The sequence below is a fragment of the Odontesthes bonariensis genome, chromosome 10, assembly GCF_027942865.1.
Source record: "Odontesthes bonariensis isolate fOdoBon6 chromosome 10, fOdoBon6.hap1, whole genome shotgun sequence".
NCBI classification, from domain to species: Eukaryota; Metazoa; Chordata; class Actinopteri; order Atheriniformes; family Atherinopsidae; genus Odontesthes; species Odontesthes bonariensis.
The window spans coordinates 28,765,570-28,792,151 of NC_134515.1; the positions used below are offsets into that span (position 1 = coordinate 28,765,570).

General features: G+C 43.3%; 1 protein-coding gene across 1 annotated transcript; it reads right to left on the reverse strand.

The window, feature by feature from the left end:
* Positions 1 to 777: 777 nt before the first annotated feature.
* nol4la (nucleolar protein 4-like a) lies at positions 778 to 26,467 on the reverse strand. Its single transcript, XM_075475141.1, has 11 exons — positions 25,662 to 26,467; positions 17,538 to 17,693; positions 14,624 to 14,735; positions 12,524 to 12,633; positions 9,944 to 10,085; positions 8,897 to 9,189; positions 8,621 to 8,806; positions 8,079 to 8,267; positions 7,852 to 7,968; positions 7,552 to 7,741; positions 778 to 5,903 (listed from the first exon to the last, which is right to left on the reverse strand). The coding sequence occupies exons 1-11, from the start codon at positions 26,001 to 26,003 to the stop codon at positions 5,686 to 5,688; spliced, it is 2,055 nt and encodes a 684-aa protein (XP_075331256.1). The 5' UTR covers positions 26,004 to 26,467; the 3' UTR covers positions 778 to 5,685.
* Positions 26,468 to 26,582: the final 115 nt, after the last annotated feature.

Consider the following 26,582-nt stretch of genomic DNA (forward strand, 5'->3'; position numbering starts at 1 on the left):
CTTGTACCATAATGTATCATCCCAACCATGTGTCCAAAAAAAAAAAAAAAATTGATTCTGATTATTATTTCCCTTCTTTGAATTTTTTCATAAAGGGTTAGTATGTCTGCCAAACTGGATACTTTGTTAACTGTCGTTGATGGAACTATTTTTTGATTCATAAAAAATACCATAAGATTTATTCATTCAACCATGCACACACTCACTCCAAGGGTCAATTTTTTAAATCAGTCAACTTAAAATGCATGCTTTTAGACTATGGGAGGAAGCCGCAGTACCAGAGAGAACCCACACAGGCACTGGGGAACATGCAAACTCCACACAGCCAAGAATCAAACCAGGAACCTTGATGCAGTGAGGCGAAAGTGCTAACCACAACCACCTTGCAGCCTTTATACCATAAGATTTGTTGTTTAATATTGCTTTCATGGCTCCATCCTCAAAATCCTACCTCTTCTCTACAGAGGTTTTTGGAAGTGGGTCTAGCTCACTACAACAGTGTGCAACAACACACAGAAAACGACACATTGTAACCGCTTCGTAAGGTGAAACCTGTGACGTTAGACAGGCCAGGCGTGTGCGTAAAAATGTGAATGCGATTGTAACCTCTGAAAACTGTTGATGGTGTTAACCTCCTTGCTGTGACTCTGCTGCCCTCTTGTGCCAACTGCAGTGAAATGCATTGAACAGCGACGTGTTGAATGTGTTTTTCTGTCAGAGACTCAACTGTTTGCAGACATGAAAGGAAGAAAGGAAACCACAGGCAAAGTCTCAGTTTGATAGCTCATCGCACTATTTTATTCAATTACTGACATCTCAGGAGAAGAGGAGAGCCTTGCAACTCTGCGGTTGGTAAACCACTGTTTTTTTTTCTTCTTTTTTTTTCTCATAGCGTTGATGCAACACTGAAAAAGCGCTATTTCCAAACAAACACAGGTCCCTCATTAGTGATATGTAAGAGGCAGATAGAATCTCACCTGGACAGTTTTGCATGAAACATACAAATGAAACAGGTTCAACCTTTTCTTTTGTCTTTTTGTAGTTTCACATATAATAATAAATATCCATACCTATAAACACTCCAAAAAAAAAAAAAGATCAAAATATTAAGTCACAGGTACTGGAAAAAGCTCCACTTTTAAATCACAATGATAAATGTACAAAACAATAGACATCTCATATAAATGTTAATGGTTTTCGTTAAGAGACTTAAATCTCATCTCAGAAGAAATTAGCGGATAAAACTAAACTTGGAGATTCAGTATTTCCTGAGGTTTATGGGTTCCCCTTAAAAGGCCAGGAGAGGGGAATGGCTTTTATGTTACCGAGGAGATATTACAACAGGTCAAAGTGTACCTTTCAGGGCACCAGTCGGGTTAAGGACAAGAAGTATTCCCAGACCACACGGCCAGGATACTAAAAGATTATGAGCACTTAATGTAGTTTAATAAATGTACCTACACCCCACCATTCTCCGTTTAGGCCACAACAGTATTTTAAAACAGTTGACTAAAGTCATCTTAATCCTTAATAAATCTTTTCTGGTCCACTTTGAGAAGTTGGGAAGCTCCCATTTACTTAATATGACCTTTTGAAATGCTAGAAGCCACCACAACGCCGAGCTGACCGCAGCCAGCTGTCACGGCACCCTCTGACCATGTGACCAAGTAGTCAAAGAGGTCATGTCTGCGCTTTATGCAATGAAACAACAAAAGGAAAATATCTAGGCAAATGTACACAGATTAGGGGAGTAGATGGGGGGGCGGGGGGGTGTGTGTATTTGAATCAAATGCAAAAAACAAAACAACGCAAAATATCCTGGAAAAACTGTACATGTAAACATCACACTTTCACTGAGTCCAAAACCAGAGGGGAAAATACAAAGCTTCACACAGGTTTACAGTACAACCCCCTGCACAGAGCTACAGTCTCTTATCGGTGCAGCAGAGGCAACAATTCAAATAATATAAATAACAATAGAAGTATTACAGACTATCACAAAATGATAAGTTAAAACAGGCAAGGGCTAAAACCACTTAGATTTTTTTTTTTTCAAACAGTGCTGTACCCACAGAAAAAAAGAAAGGTTTAAAACATCTTTTATCACTCTTTGTACAGCTATACAGTACATTTATCTGACCACTTTAGCAATCCACAAGCTACCAGGGCATTTTAATCAACACCGATAGATTACATTGTCCAGTCAATACAAAGAGAAAATCCATTGGGCATCATTGGAAAAAAACTAAACAAAAGAGAACAAAAACCACATGACAACAAGAGGTTGTCGTTGATCACAGTTACTCCAGCACACAGCTAAAACTTTTGCTCAGCGTAGACAGAATACAAAATCTGCAAGATGATGTTTGGTTCTGAAAATGAGCTTCAACGTGTTGTCACTGAGGTTGACATGAAGTGAAGAGGATCTGCTATGGCTGCAGTAACAAACAAGGAGGTTGGAGGAGACGAGGAAGACATGCGAGGACTCATCTGGGATTTCATCTCTTTGAGCTCAGAGGGGTGTTGAGGCAAGTAGGCTTAGCTTTGCAAGGTGGGAAATTCTGTTTCATAAAGATGGGTTTAAAGAGCCCATTTTCTTGGGTGAGGGGTCTAGTAGAAAGTTTACATATTTCAAAGTCAAAACTATTTCTACTACTTTGCAGTGTTGCAGCACCACTTGACACTTTCTGACTGAAAAACTTTGTTTTAGCTGCTGTCTCTTTAAGGATTCCCTACAGATTGGTGAGCTTATTGGTCAAAACTGGAAACGTGCATAGCAGTTGCTCTATGTTTGGGGTGTGCTTAACCAGCCACTGAGCCGTAAATATGTAAATGTGTTACACAGTGATGATGTAACGGAAGAAAAGCCTTATTGTTTTGTTAAGGTATGAATTCTGGGCTTTGTAAAGGAAAAGGAAATTCCTAAATGCAAAAAAGTATCACTAAACAAGATTGATCTGATGAATTGTGAGTTATTTTCACCCTGTTTCATCTCTGTTTCGGTCTTTACCAAATCAATTCAAACAGCTCAGTAATAGTGTGTTGCTGCCAATACATCCACACTTATATGGTCATTTTCAACTTTACTTACAAAAAGAAAAAGCTACCTGTGGCAGATTTGAACCATTAATGTCATAGTTAGAGAAGCAGCAACAGACTAAGCTATCATTTGTTTTTTAACATGTTATGCTTTTTTGGCTGTGGATATAGCAGCTGCATGTGCTTGTTTGCAAGTAAAGTTTAATCAGAGTGTGGTCTCATAGACACAGTAATCCTTTCCTCTTTGAGCCTCTGCTATGAAACACCCCTCAGATGGACCGTGCACAATGATGAGTTCAAACTGAGCTCCAATTAAGCAGTATGTTTCCAAATGAAAACGGCCTCTGATTGAGAGCTGTGTCAAATTGTCTTTTTCTTTTTAAATAATCAGTTCTCTCTGTGTGTGAACTGAAGCTCATACTCCAAATGAGGTAAAGACACGCGAAAATCGCCGCCTTACGTTACCTTAATCCTGAGCTATAAAGTGCTTCCAAACTTGCAATAGATAATAGAATTTGAATGCAAATGTGATGCGGTCCAATCATGGCATGGCAATAAAAAAAACCCAAAATGATCATTTAGGACATGCATGTCCAGCTCCAGACTGGCTTTGTGGTGGTGATAAACCGAGGGATGACAGTGAAGCAGACTGATAAATGACACGCGAGATAAGGTTTGTGATAAATACAGAAAAATATCTCTTTAAACTTTGACAAATCAATAAGGTGCGAGCCACTTTGGGCTGCTTGAAGAGTCATTGTCATTGGAATGTTAAAGCCGCGGAATTAAATCTTCACAGATTGATGTTGTACAAACTGGGTCACTCCACTTACACACAAACACAAAATTGGCACACTGCTAACACCAAGACTTACACCAACAACAAAAAATAAAAGGGTTTAAGAAAAACGTACACACTTACACAAGTGTTTTTGTGCTGAGTGACTCACCAGTTAAAGTTGTGAGACTGTGCTCTAGATCTGCTTTGAGAACTCCTGTGTCCTCAGACCGCACACAAACATACACACGCACACACACACACACACACACACACACACGCACACACACACACCACTGCAGAAAGCTGGGAGAGTAAACTGGGATGCGATTACATCTTTTTCAAAGATTGTCTCTTGCTTCTTCTCAAACAGTGTGTGTTTGGACATGATGCGGAAAATGGAGATGTGATTCAGAGTTTGGAAAAGCTGAGGTCAGTGGGGACAGTACAGACAGACGGACGGATAGAAGGGGTGTATGTTGGCTGAGCATCCCGCTCATGCCCTCTGCATCCATTTGACTCTCAGTGGCAGATGCATGTGAGCTCCTCTGTATGTGCCCTTCTAACTTAGGTATGATTACCGAATGCTCACAAAATAACTCCCCAAAACACCATGTTAAAGTAAAAAAGACGTCCAACATCAAGTCTCATTTTTCTGCCAGGTCCTATTTCCTTTCTGTCGCAACAGAAGACTGATCCCAATACATGAAAGTGCCTCAGTCATGAGGTTAGTATTCACAACAAACAACAACATTGAAATAGGCTACAATGCTGCAAGGGATATCTTTTTTCTTTTTCTTTTTACAACTTGACTGTTTGGGCAGGAGAGGATTGTGGTGAAGTACTACCCTCTTAAAACGCATTCATCTCAGTAAGCATTACTGATTATCTCCAATATTGCACCTTTTTCCATTTTCCAGTAGCACTGGTTCTAAACCGAGAGTCTAAACACTACATTAATCTCCTTTTTTTCCCTGACAGGTGTCTGTGACCTCAGTTTGCATACCCAGGCTTCTAAAAAGCCCTTCTCCTTTTCAGTATCGAGAAATTGCCCGTCATAGAAAGATTCACAACAAAAGAACTGAAAGGAAAGTCGCGCTGGATAATGAGCCTTATACCGAGGTGTCTGGAAGCCACTCCAACAAAGCAAAATTTCGACCATATATTGGATGGATCTGACACTAGCGTACTGTTAATTTTCTTTCTCTATATTTTTTCCTTTTGTGGATATGTAAGTCAGCACATCCGACGTAGCTGTTGAGGTTAACAGGTCAGTGGCAGGCTGCCACATGTTTTAGCAGCGATTCCTCTATGGATTTAGAAATGACTCGACTCAGACAACCCAATCAAATCAATGCCAATGTACAGCGTATTTTACATTAGTGTAAAAATAGAAAGAAGTAATGGTGCTGATTCACTGCTATTTAACTCTTTACTTCTTCACACATCTGCACAAATCAGCTCGATTTGGTGTCACGGTAAGTAAGCTAATTCAACACCTTGGCCTGTGTACCAACACACATCTTTTTTTTCCCACATCGATCATCACTTCCTGAGACGAATGGAGGTTCCGGTGGCAAAATGAAGCGAATGGGATGAATGGCTACACAAAACAGGGCACTAAGGTCAAAGTGAACCAAATGCATAAATAAACATTTCCCAGCCTGTGATATGTTTTGTCCAAATACATGAATATGTGGGAATAAGTAAAGGTACCATACCTACAGGACCCACTGTGCACTGAAGTATCACAACTGGTTTTTTTTTTTGTGTGTGTGTGTGTTTGAACGTCTATCCAAATGTGCATGACACAAAGCGACGGAGATGGGCAGGCTGGGAGGAGGGTGTTGGCACAGTTTGGCTCAGACTCAGTTCTGCTGCAGGATCAGGTTCTCCAACTCGTCTGCAGAGCGAAGCAGGAAGGCCGCGGACTCTCGGTAGCCTGCGATGAGCTGCCTCACCGCTGTCACCTCCGGAGGGCTAAGCTGAGCTGAAGCTCCGCCGCCACCACCTCCCTGCCCGTGACTGTTGGAGCTGGAGGAGGTGGAGTTTGGGCCAATGGACTTCATACTCAGATCTGTGGGACCTTGGGATACAACAGGGATGATTAAACACTTCAATTCAATTCAGTTTATACATCTAAACAGGCCCGAGAAATAGAAAATAAGTGCAGTAACTTATTGAAACACGTGGAAACGAGAATAGAAATACAGTATATAAGGAAAAGGAAAAAATTGTTTTTACACTTCTAATGAGCATGAAAGGCAATTTTTGGTTATGACCTTATTTATTCTTCAACACTGCCTGAACTCTCTTGTTATTGGCTTAAGTAGTCTTGAGGAATAGTTCTCCAGGATCCTTCAAGGACATTCCAAAGCTCCTCTTTGGATGTTGGCTGCCTTTTGTTCTGTTCTCTGTCAAGATGATTCCATACTGCTTCAATAATGTTGAGATCCAGTTCTCGTGTCATTCAACATGCCTCAGCTTTTTCTCTCGGTGTCCCTTCCTTAAGAATGGCTTCTGGACAGCCACCCTTCCGTTTCTGATGAGGCTTCAGTGAGCAGTAGATGGATCAACTAAAGGTCCAGATGCATCTCTCAGGTCCTGAGTCAGGTCGACTATGGATTTTGTGTTTTTTAAAGCTGCCGTCGACAGGTTTTCAAAATTGCGAGTCTAAAGTCGGAAAATTCAAACTGATACAACTTTCAGGTCCCTCCCCCAACCTCTAACAAGCTCCGAATCGCCCCCCAAACCCCTCCCCCTCTGTGGACGAGGTTGTGCACGTAAGTTCACACCAGTGTGAGCGCACACAAGCTGGGGAAGAATCACGCTCAGCAGCGTGTGCACAAGCTGTGATTGACAGGTAGGATTCCTCCACCCTAACTTGATTGGTTAAAAACAGCCGGGAGCGCTCGGTTTTTGCAAGCATGATTACAGGCTTCAGAGGGAGCTACAGATTTCGTTATTTTTCCTAAACAGCCTATTTAATATTCTACTTCCAGAATCCCATGACAGTTCAAGCTAATATGACTAAAAAAAAGTTGCCGACCGCAGCTTTAAAGGACATCCCTTTCAGATAAGGTTCACCTGCTTTTGATAATTTTTTAGGCCTGACACTTCTTCTGTTGTCCTCCACTGGTCCAACTTCCTGAAACCTTTTAAGGAAACACTGCACACCATGCTGAGATATGCCAAGTTTTCAGCTAATAGCTCTTTGGGACTGACCTTATTGATGCAAGAATATTGTTTAATTGCTGCTAACCTGTGTTATCTTTGGCAATCTTTGTAGATACAACTAACTAACCAACTAACATCATCCAGTATGTAATCAATAATAACAGAATAGATATGGAACAAAATCCTCTTATCCACTAAACTTCTACATCATCCCAACAAGTATTGATACATACTGTATTATTATACTTTTAGTTGAGAAACATACACAATGCAAATTTGTTTTTGTAGAGTTTGACTGCAAGTTGTCCCACGCAGATGGAAATATATTTTCAATTTTGGAGACTAAAACTGAAATAAACACCTCGAAACCCGAACAAATAAAAAGTGTAATTAGTCCTTTCACCTCTGCCAGCAAACAGGAAGACATTATGTCTAGTGTAGTTTTGTAGTTAGATTAACCGATCTTTTAATTACATTGTGTTCGAGGCCTTTCTTTCTTAACATCTAGCAAAATAATGTCTTTGCTTAGCTGCATTATTTCATTAATCTTGACTCACCATTGGTTTGTGCAGCACCAGAGCTCTGCTGGTTGCTGCCGACTGTCCCATATCCCCGCAGGTTGTAATTGAGGCCTCCGTTGGTGTAGAGCTGGTCTTGGGCAAAAGCTGCGCTAGAAATGGTGAACCCTGACGGCGCCACAGGGGCCGCATCCCTCGAGATGGATTTGTCAACAGAGGCAGGCTCGTCCTACGGGTAAATTAATGTTATCAGTTTGGACAGAACACTGTAGTTTATGTTGTGTTTATGTTAAAGATGCATATTTGACTAAAATCCCTGCTGGGCAGATTCAAACACACCGGTTGGTAGATATCAAGCCGCATCCTCTTGGCAGCATTTCGGGTTTCACTCTCGCAGGCAGCAGCGAGGATGTTCTCAGCCATGGCAGAGGTGAGGTGAGGAGGTGTTGGTCGTATCTGCCAATGGGGTTTAAGGAATTCGTTTTTATTATGAATGCAATTTTGTGACTAAGAAATGAATACTACATATGAAAACATTCAAGCAAGGGATGAGGAGCACTTTGTACCTCAAAACCGCCTTTTTTCATACGGCGGCAGGATTTGAGGTAGGTGCGGATGCGCTTGCGGGAGCGCTCCTGGAACTCTGGGAACTGGCGGCTACAGGACTCGATGATGGCCTGGATCTTCTCCTTGGGCTGCTTGGAGATGGGAACCATGCGGTCCAGATTCTCATCCACGAACAGACGCACGAACATCTGATAGAAATGAGGAGAGGGGGAGGGGAGAGAAGGGATGTAGAGCAGAAACAATGGAGCAGGGGGGTCGAAAGCGGGGTGTGAGAGTTGAAACAAGGAGGCAGCGTGAAAGGAGAGGGTATGAAGAGGATGGGGGTGGTGATGAAAACAAGAGGAATGGAAATAAATGCATAACAATATTTCTATGCTTACTTGCTCTAATGTGAATTTTTGCAACTCTACTGCTCCTATTTTCTCTTCCTTGGTATTTGCAAGGAAGTGATTTACAAGCTGGGCTGGCAGGCTGATGACAACAGAGTGATGTATTCTGTCTCTATGAATTAAATTCTGCAACTGTTTGACTGGTCACTTACATTGAAGGCTTTAAGTCTTTCCGGGTCCATCCCCTCAGCGTCATTGATCTTGTCACTATCATCATGGTCGTCATGATCGTCATCGTCATCGTCAATTATCTGGGCCCGACCAGAGGTCAAGTCCTCTGCACTCATGCTCATTTCAGTTTTCACAGAGTCATAGCTTCCTGAGCTGTAAGGAGGGGACTGAAAACACACGCAAAAATTTCTTTAGCATCCACTATCACGACACAGAAAGACAAATCAATCAACTGAGAAACCCTTTTCTGTCAATACCTTGTTATTGAACTCTGTTTTGATGGGGTACTTCCTGTTGGGGTCTGCAGGGTAGGCATTTGGCGGCGAGCTCCCAACCGGCAGCAGTCTCTCGCTCAGATTGACCGGCTGCTGATCCTCTGAGCAGGACGAGGAAGAGGTGGTGCTGAAGTCCAGAGGAGCGCTCAACCCGTTCTCTGTTGCCTCACCATAGGAGGCCCCACCATCTGGGGGGGTCCCACCCACAGTCAGCACCTCCGGGGATGTCAGGGCCGGCAGCCCATTGGCGCTGCTGCTCTCCGAGGAGTCATCATCTGGCAGAGGGGAAAGAACAGGACGAAGACGCAGAGATAGGTTTCGTCATCTTTTAGCATTGATTCAGGTTTGTTTACAACAAGCGGGATTTCTGTGACCAAGCGTGGGTGTGTTATGTCAGGGGGAGGGGACTTCCTGCCTAACGCTGTGCATCCTGAAATTGTTAAATAAATTTGTATTGGGGTCAGCTGTCAAGACAAATAAAAATTAGGGTTCAAAGAGGGAATGTAAGGAGTTTTTACAGCAAAGAGAGAGAAATGAGGATGGGGAGGGACTGATGGGGGAAGGGAGCCTTCATTCCCTTATGTCTGAAATATTACAGCTTTTCAGCCAGCTGAATGTTCTGATTCCAGTGACATGATGTCCACATGTTTCACATTTAGGTTCAGAGAGACATATTAATTCTCCCGATTTGCCCTATTCTGGATAGTTTCTGTAGTGATGCCTAATCTGCGAGGGTTAATATCAGCCTTTGTCCTACTTTTTAAAGCTCTGTGCGCAGACAGAGAGGGGTGCACGGTGGGCTGGGGCTGCGGTGTCGTCCCACCCCCTTGTAAGAGTGGATTTATTTGGATTAAGAACAAGGCAAGCTGTTTCCTGCATAACACCAACCTGTAAACTTCCTTTTTTAGCAAGAATACCTTCAAATAGCAGATGTAAATAAAGCCAAATGAAAGTTGCACTGTGCAACTAACATCGAGTACTAACAGGAAGCACAATTGCGCAGCTGTATTGCAGCCAGCCACGTCTTACCGTCCTCTTCTTTTATGGCTGCTACTGGGTTGCTGACCCTCTCTCCGTTTGGTGGACAGGGCTCAGGCACTGCGGGTTGCTCAGCTGCTACCCATGTGGGCTCAGCGTTGTTCATGTCCTCGCTGCTCACCGAACTGTCATCCTGAAAAGGCATGACAGAGAGAGAGATGAGGCTGGAACAGAAAACTGAACTGCTGGAGAGAGTGGAGATACTCTCACATTTGACAGCAACTGGGCATACTGAACACAATGAAATCCTCACCTAAAGAAATTTCTGGATAAAAATCTACTACTACTACTAATAATAACACTGTGAAAAAAATATATTCTAAGTTCTGTGGAGGCTAATATGAGGCTTAGTGGCATGACTTCATGCTTAGCTTTGAAATTCCTTTGTAGGGAATGTTTCCTTTGCTGAAATGTGCCACAGGGGCTGCAATGAAAACCTCCTATTAGCTTCAGCTTGACTTATTTTGCAGAATGACGGCTCTGTACTTACACTTAAATTTCTCTAACAAGGATTCTTGTGGACGTTTACAGAAAACAATTGTTTTCACAAATGTAATTTATGAAAAATGTGAGGACAGTCGACCTATTCTGCCTTCTCACCCAATGGATAGGCTGTAGTCCCTCAAGACCATAAGTAGGAAAAAAAACATGTATGGAAAATGTACGAATGAATGAATTTATAATGAAATAAAAAGTGAATCTATCCTTTGATGGACCCTTACGTAATAAAACATTGTGAGGCCAAACAGCAGTGTAAAATAGGGACTACAGGAGTGTCTCTGTTAACTAATATGTTTCTTAGAGCACTGCTATTTTTAACTCTGTTACATACAGACCCTGTAGATGCTTGTTGTAGCGTAACAAAAACACGAGTACGCCACTGGGGCAAGGATTAGCTAAGGAGAGCTTAATAATCTCACAAACTACTCAAAGGCTGACACAAGCTTTGGCTGTTGAGCTTCAAACAGCCACCCAGGCCACTTTGCTTCACGTTAATACAAATGACCTGCGTTTGTGCCCTCATATGTCAGACGGCATCTCACTCAGAGGGACCACTGTGTGACAGGGACAGAAGAAAAATACATGTTGTCATCTGATTTCCCCTCACACGAGCACACAAATAGGCCTAAACTCCTGGGAACATGCGGCTGTCCCACTGTAAGGGGTTTGCAGAGGACCAGAATGCTCAGTGATGGCTCTATTAGGTACCAAGTGAGCCATGTAGGATTAAAGAGAGAGTCTCTAATCACACCATTTCCGAGTATGTAGCAGCATTGATGTTTAGGCTTAAGAGAAATCTTTAGCTGATGAAGAAGGAAGGGCTGCTTTTACAAATGAGGTTGAGACAAAGAAATCAGATATTTCTAAATTAAATAGATTAAAGTGTGCATACATCACAAATTGTGCATATCAAGAGTGGGATAAACACAACACAACATATAGATAATTTAGTTTAAATCTGAAAACTAGAGCTAAGCAACAGAAAATTTGAAAGCATTTGGCAATTAGTTCATCTTCCAAACTAAATGTCTGTGGGTCAAGCTTCTCATTTATAAGTATGTGCTGCTTTTATTCATTTTTTGTTTTATTAAACTTCTATTTGGGTTTGTTAGGACAAAAAACTCTCTAAGAAATTATTAGAAAATAAGAATAACCCAAAACATAGTTTGGCTGTATTTGTCCAACTAATTATATATCGAAGCTTAATAGCCATAATACAGTGCATATAAGTGATACTGTTTGATAGAAAAGGCTAAAAGAGAAAACTAATCAGAAACATCATCATGTTTGAGCTCTGTTTCCCCAGAATTCAAAAAGTTCTGCATGGCAACATGCACCAGTGAAGCTTCAACACTCTCCATACACATTTTTGATTTTGTCATGTGATTATTCCACCAAAACAAACATGCTGCCATTTGAACTCGCGGCTGCTTTGAACTGCAACCCGGCACAGACATGCATTCCAATCCTCCAACACTGAAATAACCCTCTTTGAGGTGAATTATTAATCTATTGGCCTGTTCAAACTCAGTCTCCGCACAGATGCGGACCACGGTATGAGCATTTGTTCATTTGTACTCACCCGTAGATCACAGCTTTGGGTCACTGTTCCGGATAATCCTAATTATATGTGAGTGAGCTCTACATTATCATCATCAAGTACCGCTCCCTGGACTTTAGTGGCAGCAGTTCCTGAGTGCCTCTGTCACAGCAACACATGGGAGTGGTTTCACGCATGACGTCACTCGTAAAGAAGCTTTCCTAATCCTCACTTCACACTGCGTTTCTCCTCCCAGCAGGAGGACTGCTGTGCTTGTTTAATAATGAATTAAAAGTTGGTAGCAAGGATGTCCTAATTTGCCTGCGCAAACCATCTCTCCCCTGTCAGCACGGGCTGCATGTAGTGATAACCTCAAAAGAAAATCATTTGAAGAGCTGTGTACTCAGTGCATATACAGTTGTGCTGAATAGGAAGATCTTAACAGTATTACATATTTTTTTAATATGTTGGGACAGCTTGTATAAGTGCTCACACGTCACAAACATTCACTTGCAGAGAGCAGCACTCACCCTCTCTGTGGCAGTCATGCACTGCAATTTCATTTGCTTCAGATAGGTAGCAGTGAGAGGCATGTTGTAATCAATAAGGTCCGGGACCAGCGAGGTGGGTCTGTCATTTTCTAAAGAAAAAGAAATTCACACATTACTAATCCCTTTATATGCAAGTGGGATAATCAAATTGACTTTCATGCTGCATTTAAAATAGAAAAATGTTGTAAATCTGCAAATTAACCACTGATTATTACTGAAATATTTGTATTTTTTGCTACTTCATATCTCTACATGACAATAATATTCCACACAAGAGTTCCCTGCCATGTCTACATAGAAACTATATACTTAGCTACTAAAATGTGATACCCAATTAAAGTACTACACAATTATCAGCAGTATTGTCAAGAGAAGATTAAAAAAATTTTGTGAAATCTTGAAATGCAATAAATAGAGAAAAAACATTATATTGAATGGCTGTGAGCTTGAACGGCTGTGAGGCCCCCGGCAGTTAAAACAGCAGTAAAAACAGACACAATTCAGTGTTTAAAATCGCTGTGTTAGGCTCAGGAATAGTTTGCGTCTGTATCTACAAATATAAGTTGGAATGTGCAAAGAAATAAACAAACAATATCCAAAAAGCAGCTTTCCCTTGGCCTGACTTCTGTGTTTTGTGTGATCATCAAACAAATCGAAACCAGAAATTCTCAAAAATGGAGACTACAAGGGAGACGGACCATCTAGATTGTTATCAGCACCCAGTTAACGTGCTTTTCCAGTTGATATCTCTTCAGGGAAGGTCTTTCTTATTTCACCAAGACAATGCTGAGTCCAATTATGCACTTATTATAGTAACATGACTCTATTGTACAATAGTCTTGATGCTAAACTAGCTTGCCTGCAATCCAGACCTGTTAGCCACTGAATATATTTGGAGCTTTATCAAAAACAAGAAAATTTAAATTTCAACACGGGAAGTGCTGAGTTGTCATTTGAGATCTTTTATCCAGAAAGAACGGAAAAAAAACCCATTTTGCCTTCATAAATGCAGAAATTGGTGTTGTTGAAAGAGGAGGTAATCTAACCCAGTTGAAAATTTCTGAAATGAATTATTTTCCGTTGAGAAAGAGCACAGCAAAAATTGAACACGATGATAATAATGTAACATTTATAGATGAATGTTGAAGGCTGTAACATTGTCACATCAGATTCTGTGATCTTATCGCTGCATTTGTGAGGCTGTGAGGTAGATTGCATATCAAAAACAGCTTCTCATATAACACAACCTGCTGTAACTTCACAAGTCTCAAAACTAAACCATCTTACTGTGTCATCACAAAAAAAGAAATAAAATCCACAACAGAAGATGAACAGAAACAGAAACAGTAGCTGGTATTTCCTGCAGTTCAGCTGACAGGGTATTCCAGCTTCCACTCCCACTGTAAAGAGTGACACTCACACCTTTGATTGGCACCAGAAAACTTTGCCATATTAGGAATGGGTAAAACTTTTTTGGATTCTACCAAAGTTATGTAGGATCTAAACTAATATCGGACAATCTTGTGTGGCAGACTTGCTCCAGTCTCCTGCAAAAGGCTAAAAACTGGGCCTCTGCTGTACCAGGAACCTAACCATGGCTCGAAGCTGTCTGCAGTCTCAACATCAGCCACTAGAGGAACTCTGCGATCATTTTAGAGGCTTTACACAATCCCAGGGAGCCAATCCTCTTGAGTCTTTGTTACATCATGTCAGTGATGGTTATACACATATGTTTTATTTATTGACAGTTTCATTCAAAAACTCTTAAACGCCACAGATCATTGCTACTCAGCTGTCTGACAGGACAATGTAGAACTTACGGATTCAGCCATTAAGACATTTAATGATATATAGAAATACATAAAAATATAGGACTATTTATTTTATGATTATCAGAAAAACAGTCCTGTAGTGGTAGAGAATTGATTGATTCATATCTCTTGCAACATAGTAATGAACCCTTTTCCATGTTAGTATGTCAAAGGATTTCAGCATTAACAAATCTGAAAGGTTGATCTCAAAAATAGCACGGCAGTTAATGATGTCTCCAGAACGAGCAGGTGAGATGTGTGCTTTTACCTTTGAACTCCGCAGTGCTGGGGTTAATGTGCATCCTCTTCTGACACTCTCCACAGCTCATTAGGAACCGAGTCACCGCCTCTCTGGGCAGGAAGGCATAGGTCTCTGCTATCTGTGCCGGGGGAGCGAGCAGAGGAGACTGGGTTACAGCGGTAGATTTGGTTCAGGCTGTGGCTGAACACAAACTGTGCGGGTGCTTTCTAACGGTGTGAGTGTGAAAGTTAAGGATAGGGTTTATATGTTATCTCAACATGACATGAGGAGGAATCCTCACTTTAGGCGATTGCATGTGCTTTTGGATAGTCTCATTCCAGCTTCAGTCCCATGAAATTTCCTGCTTTTATGTCTCAAAATGCAACAAGGTGTTTTCTGATTTGTTTCGCCTACTACTTCCTCAGGTGCAGCCAGCACACATCTCCACCTCTTTCTCATGCTCAGCCTTCCCTCTCTGTTTGTCTCCACTGCTATGCCGCCCTCCCCTTCTCACCCCCTCTGGCGTTTCCCTGTAAAATACAACCTTCACGTGACCATGGAGAGGCAGTGGGGGTGCCCACCATGCCGTATGCCCGTACCCCGCACCCTTCATGGCCCCTTGAGGCAGCATAGAGGGAAAGGCCACCCAGAGGAGCGTGCACCTCCCAGAAGGCCACAGTGACAGTTCCATATTATGCCCTGCCCCAGTGATGCTGCCTCCTCAAAAGGGTACACACTATGAGACGTGACAGGACCTCTCTACAGGGCAGGAGCAATTGGCTCTCTGATTTTTTTTCTTTTTAATTCCTGGTGGGTTGGGAGGAGAGGAGGGCTGCCAAAGTCCTGCTAAACATCCCCAATGCTGCATCGGCACCTTTAAAGCTGCAAACAAAGGCCTTTGCTCTGTTAGGATAACAAACTCAAGACCTAGGCTTGCAGCACAAACGAACAGATTGCCTTTGTTCCAGACGTTAACAGTGTGGCACAAAAAAAGAGAAAGAAAAACCTCTGGTTGGAGCAGCACAAGTGCTTTGTTTTTCTGGTAAACGTGGCTGGTTGTTTCCCTGGTAACTCCTGATGCTAAAAATTATACATTATATTCCCAGAGCTGGTCTTTGGCACTTCTGTTTTTAGTTGCTATATGTGGCGCTTCAACGTATGAGACCCCTAAAAGACTACTGGCCTCGTTTTCAAATAAAATGACCATCTCACACACCTGCTGCGGTCCACTTCTCAGACAAAGTAAATGAAAAAAGGAAAATATGCTGAAAATTTCTAGGCTTTCCAAAACAAATTTTTACACTTATCAAGTGTTGTGATGGACCTCATCAGGCACGCATTCAGGAGAACAAAAGGACGGTTACATTGTAGACACAAAACTGTAGCTTCCTGTTGCCACAGCTACAGTTAGCTACTTATAGTTTTTCCTAAACAAGAAACCTAATGTAAAAAAAGAAAAAGAAGAACGGAACTAAGCCAAGTGTTTAAAACCTTCTTTGTGCTAAATGCTAACATCAATATGCTAATAATGCAAAAATGGTATTTCTTAGCTGATGAAACTATGTTTATTGTGTGGATTTAGCATTATTACAAGCTTACATTTGAACAGAAAACATAGAGTAAATCCAAGGCAAAAGTGCTGGTGGTACTACAAGAAAAGTAGGTATTATCCTCTGGGTACTGTGAATGGTTGTTGGCCACAAATTGTCATGAAGTTAGGTGGTGGACCCGATTATATTCAGATGTTTGTTTTGTTTGCATTTGTATCCACTTCTTTTATACAGTCCATTTTTTTCTACAGACATTGATTTTGTCAACTGGATGAAATCTACCTAAAGTCAAAAAAAGGACTTTAGGAAACCTCTTAACGGAGACGATCATATTACCACTGACTCAATTTTACTATATTCTACAAATCCCCGTGAAAATATCTAATCTTTAACATTTAATCTTTAAGCAGAGTTGGGTGCATTACTGCTGGCATGCTATGCAGCTTATTTCAGTTACTCGTTCACCTAACGGTTTTTATAACCTGGTGCATGGCAGGTACTCATCTTTGTAATCTATAATTGCAGGAGCATAGAGATTCCCAAGGGGCACAAATCTCGAAAAAATATTGCTACAACAACTAGAAAAGATAAGAAGATGTGCATAAAAAATTGGGGAAAAACCACTAGCGTGAAAAACATTGTGGGAATTCATTGACTATACTGTAGTCTAAACAGTGTATGTTTGGGCTTCTTGTGTATGGCTAACAGTTATTCTCACAAAGAGTCCCCTTCCTACTCCAGTTATTGTTTGAATGGTTATAAATTTCAACAAATATGTTCCATAACATTTGGGATCCACACATTTGTGAACATGCATATAAGCAAAATAATGCTGATTGGCCAGAAATTATCCAACTACATGCAAACTACAGATGGAAACTAGGAGGCTAATGGTACTGAAAAGCTTTCGTCAACTAGTCCATTGTCAACTATTTCAGTATATTCATATGCAGATATCTTTTTCTATTTGTCCAATATTTCATGACCAAATAGTCACAAAATGAATTACATTCCCTTTGGCTTCGACTATCTTTCTGTTTAGGGCCAGTTGACTAATGTTTTCTTGCAGGTCTTGTAGACAAGACAAAAATGTTGCTGGGAGCTTGCAAATTTCATGCATGGACAACCTTTAATTTTCCTTTGTATGTGGTTTTGAATCCTGCACCTGCAGCTAACTGGGGCTGGATATGCTTATTATCCTGTTTTCCACAAGCAGCAATGCCTTCTCATATAGACATGGATGAGACAAAAGGAAATAGAATGTGACGATGGTGCTGTTGGTTTTATATTGACTTCATATACTATTTGGCTGTTTTTGCTATCAAACTGCCCAATATCACGATGGAGCACAATGACCTGAACCTTGCTTCTCCCTGGTTGTGTTCACTCACCGCTTTGTAGGTCTTTTTCTGGCCTGCATGTTTGGGTGCTCTGCCTGGGTCAGCACCCATCTCCACATGCATGGCATAGATGATGTCAAAGAAGTCTTCAACAACGGCCACACGCTTCAGGGAGGAGTTGTCTTGGGCCGAATTCCCGTCTGAACACTGAAACATGGACAAAAACACGAGTTCAGTTTATCGTGAGGCCTCGGGCCGACAGAGATGACATGCATATCTTTAAAGGTCTTTAAAGCGGCAGTAGGCAACTATTTTTTAGTCATATTAGCTTGAACTGTCATGGGATTCTGGAAGTAGAATATTAAATAGGCTGTTTAGGAAAAATAACGAAATCTGTAGCTCCCTCTGAAGCCTGTAATCATGCTTGCAAAAACCGAGCGCTCCCGGCTGTTTTTAACCAATCAAGTTAGGGTGAGAGGAATCCTACCTGTCAATCACAGCTTGTGCACACGCTGCTGAGCGTGAGTCTGCCCCGGCTTGTGTGCGCTCACACTGGTGTGAACTCACGTGCACAACCTCGTCCACAGAGGGGGAGGGGTTCGGGGGACGATTCGTAGCTTGTTAGAGGTTGGGGGAGGGACCTGAAAGTTGTATCAGTTCGAATTTTCCGACTTTAGACTCGTTATTTTGAAAACTTGCCTACTGCAGCTTTAATATAAAGCAGCAGATGGAGAATCTTTAAGCACATGAGTCATGGGCCGTGTGGTTGCAGACAGTCAAAAGCACCACACAAGGTATCTGACCTCCTGTGGTCTTCAGATTTTTGTCCTTTAACTGGAGAAGTCTCATCCCTGGCTGGGCCCGCAACCATCACCTCATCTCTGCCATGTTTAAAAATAACACCACCGACACTGTACAAGACCAGCAGTCCCTCCTACCACCACCTCTGGCAGCCATCCTGCCTCCCGTACTGCTGACCCTGTCACCATAGAAACAGCTACTTATTTCTCTCGGGCAGGTGTGCTGGGCAAAGGGTCATGTGACACACCACAGAAGTAGAATCGCCAGGACAACAGGCTACATCCACAGCACCACATGGGGCTTTCTGCTCCCTTTCTTCCTTCATGTTTTCCTCTCAACTTCTCTTTCAACCTCCATTCCCACCATACAAACTATCAACACTGAGTTTTCCATTTAATTTTCTGTTGCACCTGTTGCTAAACATCAAGTGCCAACAAGCATTAAGCACAGCATGGATTTGGCCATTTGATTAGTATTTTCTTTTCCTCCCCCTTGAGTGCACATCTTCCCAGCAAAGAAAGGACAAATTCTGACATTCTCTGCAGATTGGGTCTGAGTTGAGGAGTGATCATTTCTTGTTAGGGTGACAGGAGGGTCCCGAGTTAAAAAAGTTGTTCCTCTGGCGTTGAGTAATCACACTTTTACCCCCTCCCCTCCTTGACATTTCTGAACAGTTCCCATAATGTGACATTTCACTTTCTTGTTTTCCCCCGACTGCGTCCTCTTTCCTGCCTCCGTGTCTTCATCCCATACCTCTATCCCATCTTTTTTTCCCTTCTTCCACCAACCCCCTTCCTCATCTCTCTCCTTGCTCCTGCTCTCCCAAGTGCGAGGTAATGATCGTTACCATGGCAACTAAAACCAGCTCACAGAGCAGGTTTGTTTTAATCCGGCCCTCACACTCTCCTCCTCTCGTCTCCAGTTGCTCTCCCCTGTCAGCACGGGCTACGTGTAATGGTAATAAATGAAATAATAGCAACCCTCCGTCTCATCATCACAGCTGTAATCTATCGCGTTTGGAGGTATCATCATCTTTCCCCTGATGACATCACCACAGCCGCTACCACGGCCACTGCCACTGCTGCCGCTGCTGCTTGGGACAATGGTGTAAGGTCCATTCATGCCGGATTTGGATAATCTCATACAACTGTGGGGTGTGTGGTGCACCCACATCACTGCCGCATCCCTCAGCATAACCCAACACAGGATATTCAGCTGGGAGCTTTTTCTCTGACCTGAATCGATGCATAATTTTGTAACCCTGCTGCTGGAGTCTGAGCCTGAGACCATGATTTATAATACTTTTGAAACTATTTGTTTCTTTATTAAATGGGAAACAAAACGTGTCCATAATCTGGCCAAGAGTTTAAAACAACACTACATTCAGTTTATTTTGAGAAAACCCAGCAAAAAAAGAGCGAGAATAATTATCTCATGTGATGAGCTGAAACTGTGAGATGTATGTTTGCTTTTGTGGATTCCTCAAATAAAAACCTGTAGCTAATAACATACTTCCTGCTTGGAGGCCTGTTCAGGCCCTTGTGCACCTATGAGCTCTTTGTTTCCAAATAGGGAGTTAAGCATTAACCTCTGAACACATCATGCTTTCAGTGTGTGTTTTAGTGGTCTATGCGTGTACCCGGAAGAGTTTGTAGCTGAAGGTTCTCAGAGGAGAGCAGCTGTTGAGCAGCAGTGTAGATATTTGGTCTCCTCGGCAGCATGCCACTTAATAGAGCAAAGGAGACATGGTCCCACCTTTAATCGCCAACAACGCAGCAGAACTCTGGCCTTCCTTCTTCTCCTTTCCTCCCTCTCTCCAGCCTTCTAATCCCGTAGGACTTTGCTCTCCCCAGTCACTGTACAACCAGCCCCCATCCCCTGTGCCTTCCCCTGTCCCGCACCAAACCGCTCTGTTGCTAGGAGACTGAAGGGGTTGAGTCGACTGCCCCCACCCCCGCTGGCAGTCTCTCACACACACGCATCATAGCAGCGAGTCGCTGAGAGGAGAGAGGAGCAGTCCTGCACACGCAGGTCAGGAGGAGGAGGAAGAGGAGGTGGTGGGGGGAGGTTCATGGGAAGCAGCTGGGTCACAAAGACAGGCCGGCAGAGATAGGAGATGTGTCGCAGAAGAAATTAGCTCCGCGGCTGAACAGATGACTGTGACAAGCAAAAATCTGAATTGCAGAAATGTAGCTTTGAACTTAACTTTTAAAGTCAAGCAGCAAATAGATGGAGATTCTTACTTTCATAAGGTGGCTGCACAATAAGTAGCTTAAGGAGAGGGAGCTGTGATGTGTGTTCAGGTGCCTTCTGTGTGTGTGTGTGTGAGGAGGGAGTAAAGATGGCTGTGTCAACAATACTCATGACTCAGATTATCTCACTGCAGATGTGACAGCGGGTCATCTTTTAAAGTCCCGTCTTCCCTCTGTAAATCTGTCAACTAGCTAATGAACACATAAATGGGACAAGGGTTGTTTCTTCCGCCTGTGTGTGTTTCTGTGTGTATGCCACAGGGACGACAGTGCAAGATAAAGGTTTATATGATAGAAAACTAGAATGAAAGAGACCATCACCTCCACAGCGTCCCCAGCTCTTTATATATAAAACCGCATCCTCCTCTTTTTCTTTTCTTTCCATCATCATCCTCTGCGCTCTGCTTCAGTTCATAAAGCCCCATCATTAAATCCACATTAGGTGCACTGAGCTCAACCCCTCTGTCCGACATCTGTATGTGAGTGTGTACGCCTCTTTCAGCAGCTCCCCGGATGAACATTATTTGATAGAGTGTGTGACATCCCCAATATCCCACCGAGCCGGAGACACAGACAGTCCCACTGGCCCCAAAGACTGGCACTGTTGACGTTCCAGTCACTGACTCAAAACGATATGTAAATGACTCGTACACACATCATCACATCCCAGAGTCCACCTCGCCATTTTCAAGCCATTATTACACTGTCCCAGTTCGTTAAATGTTGCCTTGCTAAGGTATTAAAAATGACAGTAGCGGTGTGGTTGGGAGATTATTGCCATCTTAAAGAGTGTGAGTGTGTGAGTGTGTGCATGTGGAGCACAACTCAGACTATCTCCCACACAGGGGGGAGGCCCCCGGGCCAGTTAAAAATGGTGTTAATTTCTCCTCCTATGGGAAAGCAAAGAACGGTCTCTCCATGGCAACAGAGAGAGAGCTGAAGGGAGGAAACACAGAGCATGCGATCAGCGACCCCCTCTTTGTACGAGCACACATACACGCACAAACCACCACATGTATGGATTTCGTCAATCACTTACAGTAAGTCACAGTAGCTTGGCAACATGTGTAATGACCAAATGAGCAGACACTGAAAGAAACTTTTTTTTCTATGGATCTCAATCTGACTATTGTTTAACAAAGAGTCCCTGCCCTTAGACTGACGCATATCCACATTTAAGTGCTCCAAAGGGGAAACAAGTCAATCCCCACCACACACGCTCAGGTAAATTCTCTGTACCTCGAATGGGATCAGAAAATCTGAGGTGATATTTGTTTGGGCTAGCGAGCATTTCGCCATTTGAACCCATGAGTGTGAGCCCATGTGTTGCTCCTAATCAGCACCGCCAGAGAGAGTCGAGACAAAAACCGCCGGACAAAAGCGCTGGAGATCCTCTATGTGAAAATAACATTAATGCAAATGCTGCTGAATAATAGAGCCAGTATTCTTTTGACTCTGTGGCCCTTCCACAAAAGACGAGCTCTCAGGGGAAATGCGGACTAATTAATCAGATAATAATGATGATGTTCCTCATCCCATCTGATGTGAGGTGAAAATATTTAGGGTCCATTTTAAAAGACAAAGATGGGGAGCAGTTTGTGATTTCTACATGAGAAGGGGACGTCCCAAAACAATATATTCTTTTATAAGGCGGCTATTTTTTTAAACAAATAGCACTTCAAATCCTCCAATTGGAAAACCTCTTTCTGTGTCAGTACTGGTTAATTTTGGTCTCATCCTGCCACTTTATGGTTGTAGGTAATGTTGGTTTTCATTGCCAGCTATTGATTGATTGATTGCTTTGTCAATGAGATGTCAGAAAATAAGGCCATGGAGGTGTCCTTAAAGTCCTTTTATCAAAGCAAACAGATCAAAACTGAAAGATATTCAATTACCAAAGTGTAAAAAGAGATACTCAGATTTTACAAGGTTTAATCAGTGAATATTTTTTCCTTTTGGCTTTAAAAAAAGAGACGTACTGAATAATATAAAGTGTTTCCAGCACAGTAGCTGACAAACACAGTATTCTGCAACCACAGCTTTTGACTTTTGGTTGAACAAAAACAAGTCATTTGAAAACCTTACCAATGAGACAATTGTCAGTGTTCCCTGGAGCCTTGGTTACCAATTTTCTGCTGATCAACTGTCAATCATTACAGATTCAGGCCAATTCCTCATTTTGTGCCTAATAAATTGTTAATATGGTCAAATAAAGATAATGACTGGAATTTTAGCACTTTTAAACATGGTATTCAGTATCTTTGAGTGAGATAGATGTCCACCTAAACCTAGTTCATGAGAAATTAACATATTTACAGGTTTCAGTTGACATGGCAACAAAAAGCAACAGCTCACCATATTCAATAATTTTCAGTACAATGCTCATGTCAACCCAAAGGAAAATGCACAAGGCATTTGATCGTTTCTTTTGAAATTGGCTGCACTTGGAAAAAGGCTCATGTTGTTTGCAATTCTGTGATGCATCTCTGTGTCTGTTTCTGGCCCCCTCCTCCTCTGTAGCATCCTCTAATCAGGACATAATGAGAGCTAAACGAGGTTGCATCTCCACACTGAGGCCTGCTGGATTCTCCGTGCACTGGCAGGACGAGACAGTACGAGCGGGAGGACAGAGATGGACAGAAAACTGATTCTGTGTCTGGCTTGAAAAGAGGCACCCACACTGAGCCTGTGCTGCTGCGCCCTGCCTTTCTGTCCCGCCACACACTGAAGCCGCCTTGTATGCTTCGCAGACACACAGAAGAGACCCTCTCTGTCTGCACATCAGCCACCATCTATCCCTACCCCCACCCAGCCTCCCGTCATTTAGCCCCATGCCTGCCCCCATACAGAAACTTGGCACACCCTGGGAGCAGCTGCAGCGGGGCTTCCAGTGCTCCGGCATCAGAGACACGCCCCCGGCCCTACAGCCCTGTGAGCAGCCACTGACCATTGTGTGTGCGAGTTTGCACGTGTGTGACGTGTGTGTCACTTTTCCACTGGCCCCGGACTGCCTATTTATAAAGCCTATGAACACAGGCTGAATAAAAAAACCTGCCCTCTAACGCAGTCACGTGCAAGTTTATTGGGTGATTTGTGGCCTCTGACTCATGATTAAAAGCAGCTTGTGTTGGCTAATATTTCTGTTTGTTTTTTAAATTTCCCAAGTGGAGCTGAGTCAGGGGGAGGCTTCCCCTGCGTTATGATATTAGCAACAAAGCACGAGCACTTTTCCCAGTAAACATGAGCTACATCTGTTTTAGGAAGACTCAGCCTCTCCCTGCCTTATATGTGACTTGGCCTCAGAGTTATTTCAGATTGGCTGTTGGTCCTAAAAAGAAATCAACCAAACACTGAAAAATAAATTGAACACAGGGGCATTTTTTTCACAAGAAAAGGCAAAAAGCAGAGATAAAAACTAATCAAGGACACATCTCAGGCACCATCTGCACCTGCAGAGACCCACCACACCTGCTCTCCTGCCCAGAGGGAAACATAATATTGAGCAGAGATTAGAGGAGTTTTGTAAAGGCAGTTGGCCCAAATCTAAATTGCTCATTCACACAGGTAAAACACCTGTGGAGGGATCAGCGCCATTCAGCTCAAATCAAAGGGCTCTGTCTTTAATCCGGGCCAAAATCTCCTCCAGTTTGTTAACACAACATGTGCTTTCTGCTCTTTGAGGTCCAGAGAGGTTTCGTCCCAGCAGAGCGGGTGGGGGGAAGATTATTCCCGAAGGCGCTTGTTTAAGATGGTGGTTGTTTCCTTGCTGGCACAGCAGGCCTAAGCATCATGCATAGACATGGGCGCGCGCGCGCGCAAAGAGAGCTGTTGGGGCACTGTGTGGCAGTTCATCATGTACATGTTTATGTTCGACTTTTAAAAAAAGAGGGGAAAAAAGCTGTCAGGTTTAACCCTTGGCACACCCGCAGTCTCCCAACTGGACGGATGTGACCTGACATCTATTTCACGAAAGAAATATCACCCCCCATCATCCAGAGACACGGAGGAGTGAAGTCTGGGCACCCACTGTGGGCGTATGTCGCTATCAGTCCCGAGCAGACCCTTTTGTTTCCGCCACAGCCCCTCACGTGGTCACCAATTACGCGCAGCTACCACTCTTAATTAAATGTAAAAAATTCAAACATTTCTCCTGCAAAGACAGCCTCAAACGGGCTCAAAGGAGCTTAATGTCGGAAGGCAACCTACATAATAAAATGCGGCAGAGGCAGGCAGGCTATCCTGGACTGCACAGGTGTTGCCAGAGCAACGAGTCCTGAAAGCCGATCCTGCATACTGCCCAGGACAATGGAAAGTAGAGTGAAAACACATCGTGTCTACATGAAGATATTTTTATGAAAATGTCTGATATATGAGATATTTAGAACCCGATATCTGCTCTCACAGAGAAATACCAATAATCTCGACGCACAGACACACTCAGTGTCTCTCGGTTTTGATGGGACAGTGGGGGCACGTGCCATTTGATGAATAGCTGACAATCAAACCTGCTGAGCTTTCGCAGCACAGAGGACATTTTCACTTCTTAAGTTGGCGTTAATAGCCTGTAGTACATCAGTGGGCACACCAGAGCACCCTGACATAACCGACCCTCCAACATGCCTCTGCATCCACGTGCGCGCGCACAACATCACCAAACCGGGCTACACGAGATCTGGACAGCAACAGAAACAAAATGTTGCCTTTAGTCAATTATCTCGTGCTCTGCGGTCGGTTTCCTGCTGCTGACAGGACTTCAACCTCACTGGCGCGATGGCTGCGCGTGATAGTCTACCTTTTACAATTGCGATTGCCAGGAGGCACCGGGGTTGCTATGGCAGCAAGGGATGAGAGTAGGGCTGTTCTGGTTGGGATATGGACAAAGTGAAGCTTCATCGGGAACGATGAGAGCGAGACGGGACCACAAAACATTCCAAGTCGTGATTTTCCTCGTGTGACAGGCGCGTGGGTGCAGCCTTAAATAATGACAACTTATGGACGGCAACGGGACACCCCGTGAGCGTGTACACGCACGTTTTCTCTCTGTGTGTGACATATACACACAAGCACACGCACACACACACACACACACACACACACACACACACACACACACACACTTTACCGTTGACTTGACCGGGACATATAGAACGGGCTTCCCTGGTGCTCCTTTCTTGTTGTGCTCTCCCAGAACGTTGGTCCCGACCTGAAATCCTTTAGACTTCACCCAAAATTTGAATTTGGCGTTGATGTGGCTGTTGTCGACATAGACGCCGTCCGACTCGTCGTTCTGCAACAGTGTCTGCATGATTTTATTATATTTTCGCCGGGTGACGGTCTTTGTTTTCCCGGAGTCTCCATAAGTTCGGAGACACCAGTCCTGAAATTCTCTGAACATCTCAGCCTCCAACACGACCGGACTCCGGCTCCTTTTGGGCGCATCCACGCACGCCTTTTTCGTTGCCATCGCTCCCACTCTCCCTCCCTCTCTCTCTGTCTGTACCCGCTCAAACAGCCCAGGCTAATAAAGAAGAGACTTGAACGGGTTTATCTTCCTCCTCTGGTCCCCGCTGTCCCGCGTCCTGGAGGCTTGGTTCAGGAAATGGGACGCGATTCCTTCTTGCGGTTTCCTAGTAAAAGTGACCCGGAGAGCAGAACACCTGTTTGCAGAGGAGCCGTGCTGTCCCGAACCGCAGCGGTGAAAAATGTCACTTCCTCACATCATCCGCTGAGGAGCAGAGAGGGGGGCTGTCCTATGCTGAACGGGTATCTCCCACCTGTGCGTAAAACGCTCCACACAAGGGTGGGCTATGAAAAAAAAAGAAAGAAAGAGGAAAAGAGAAAAAGAAAAAACCCACAGTCCTCGCTAAACAACAAAGAACAGACAAAAGCGTGGAAACAACCGTCGCTCTCAGTTCCTACCGACCTACTTTCTAACAGCCAACACTATTTTCGGATGCGGGTTGCTCAACCCTTAAAAAAAAGGCGCAAAGATGCTCATATTGTGCTCCTATATGGCCACGTATCCGATCAACACGCGCCACCT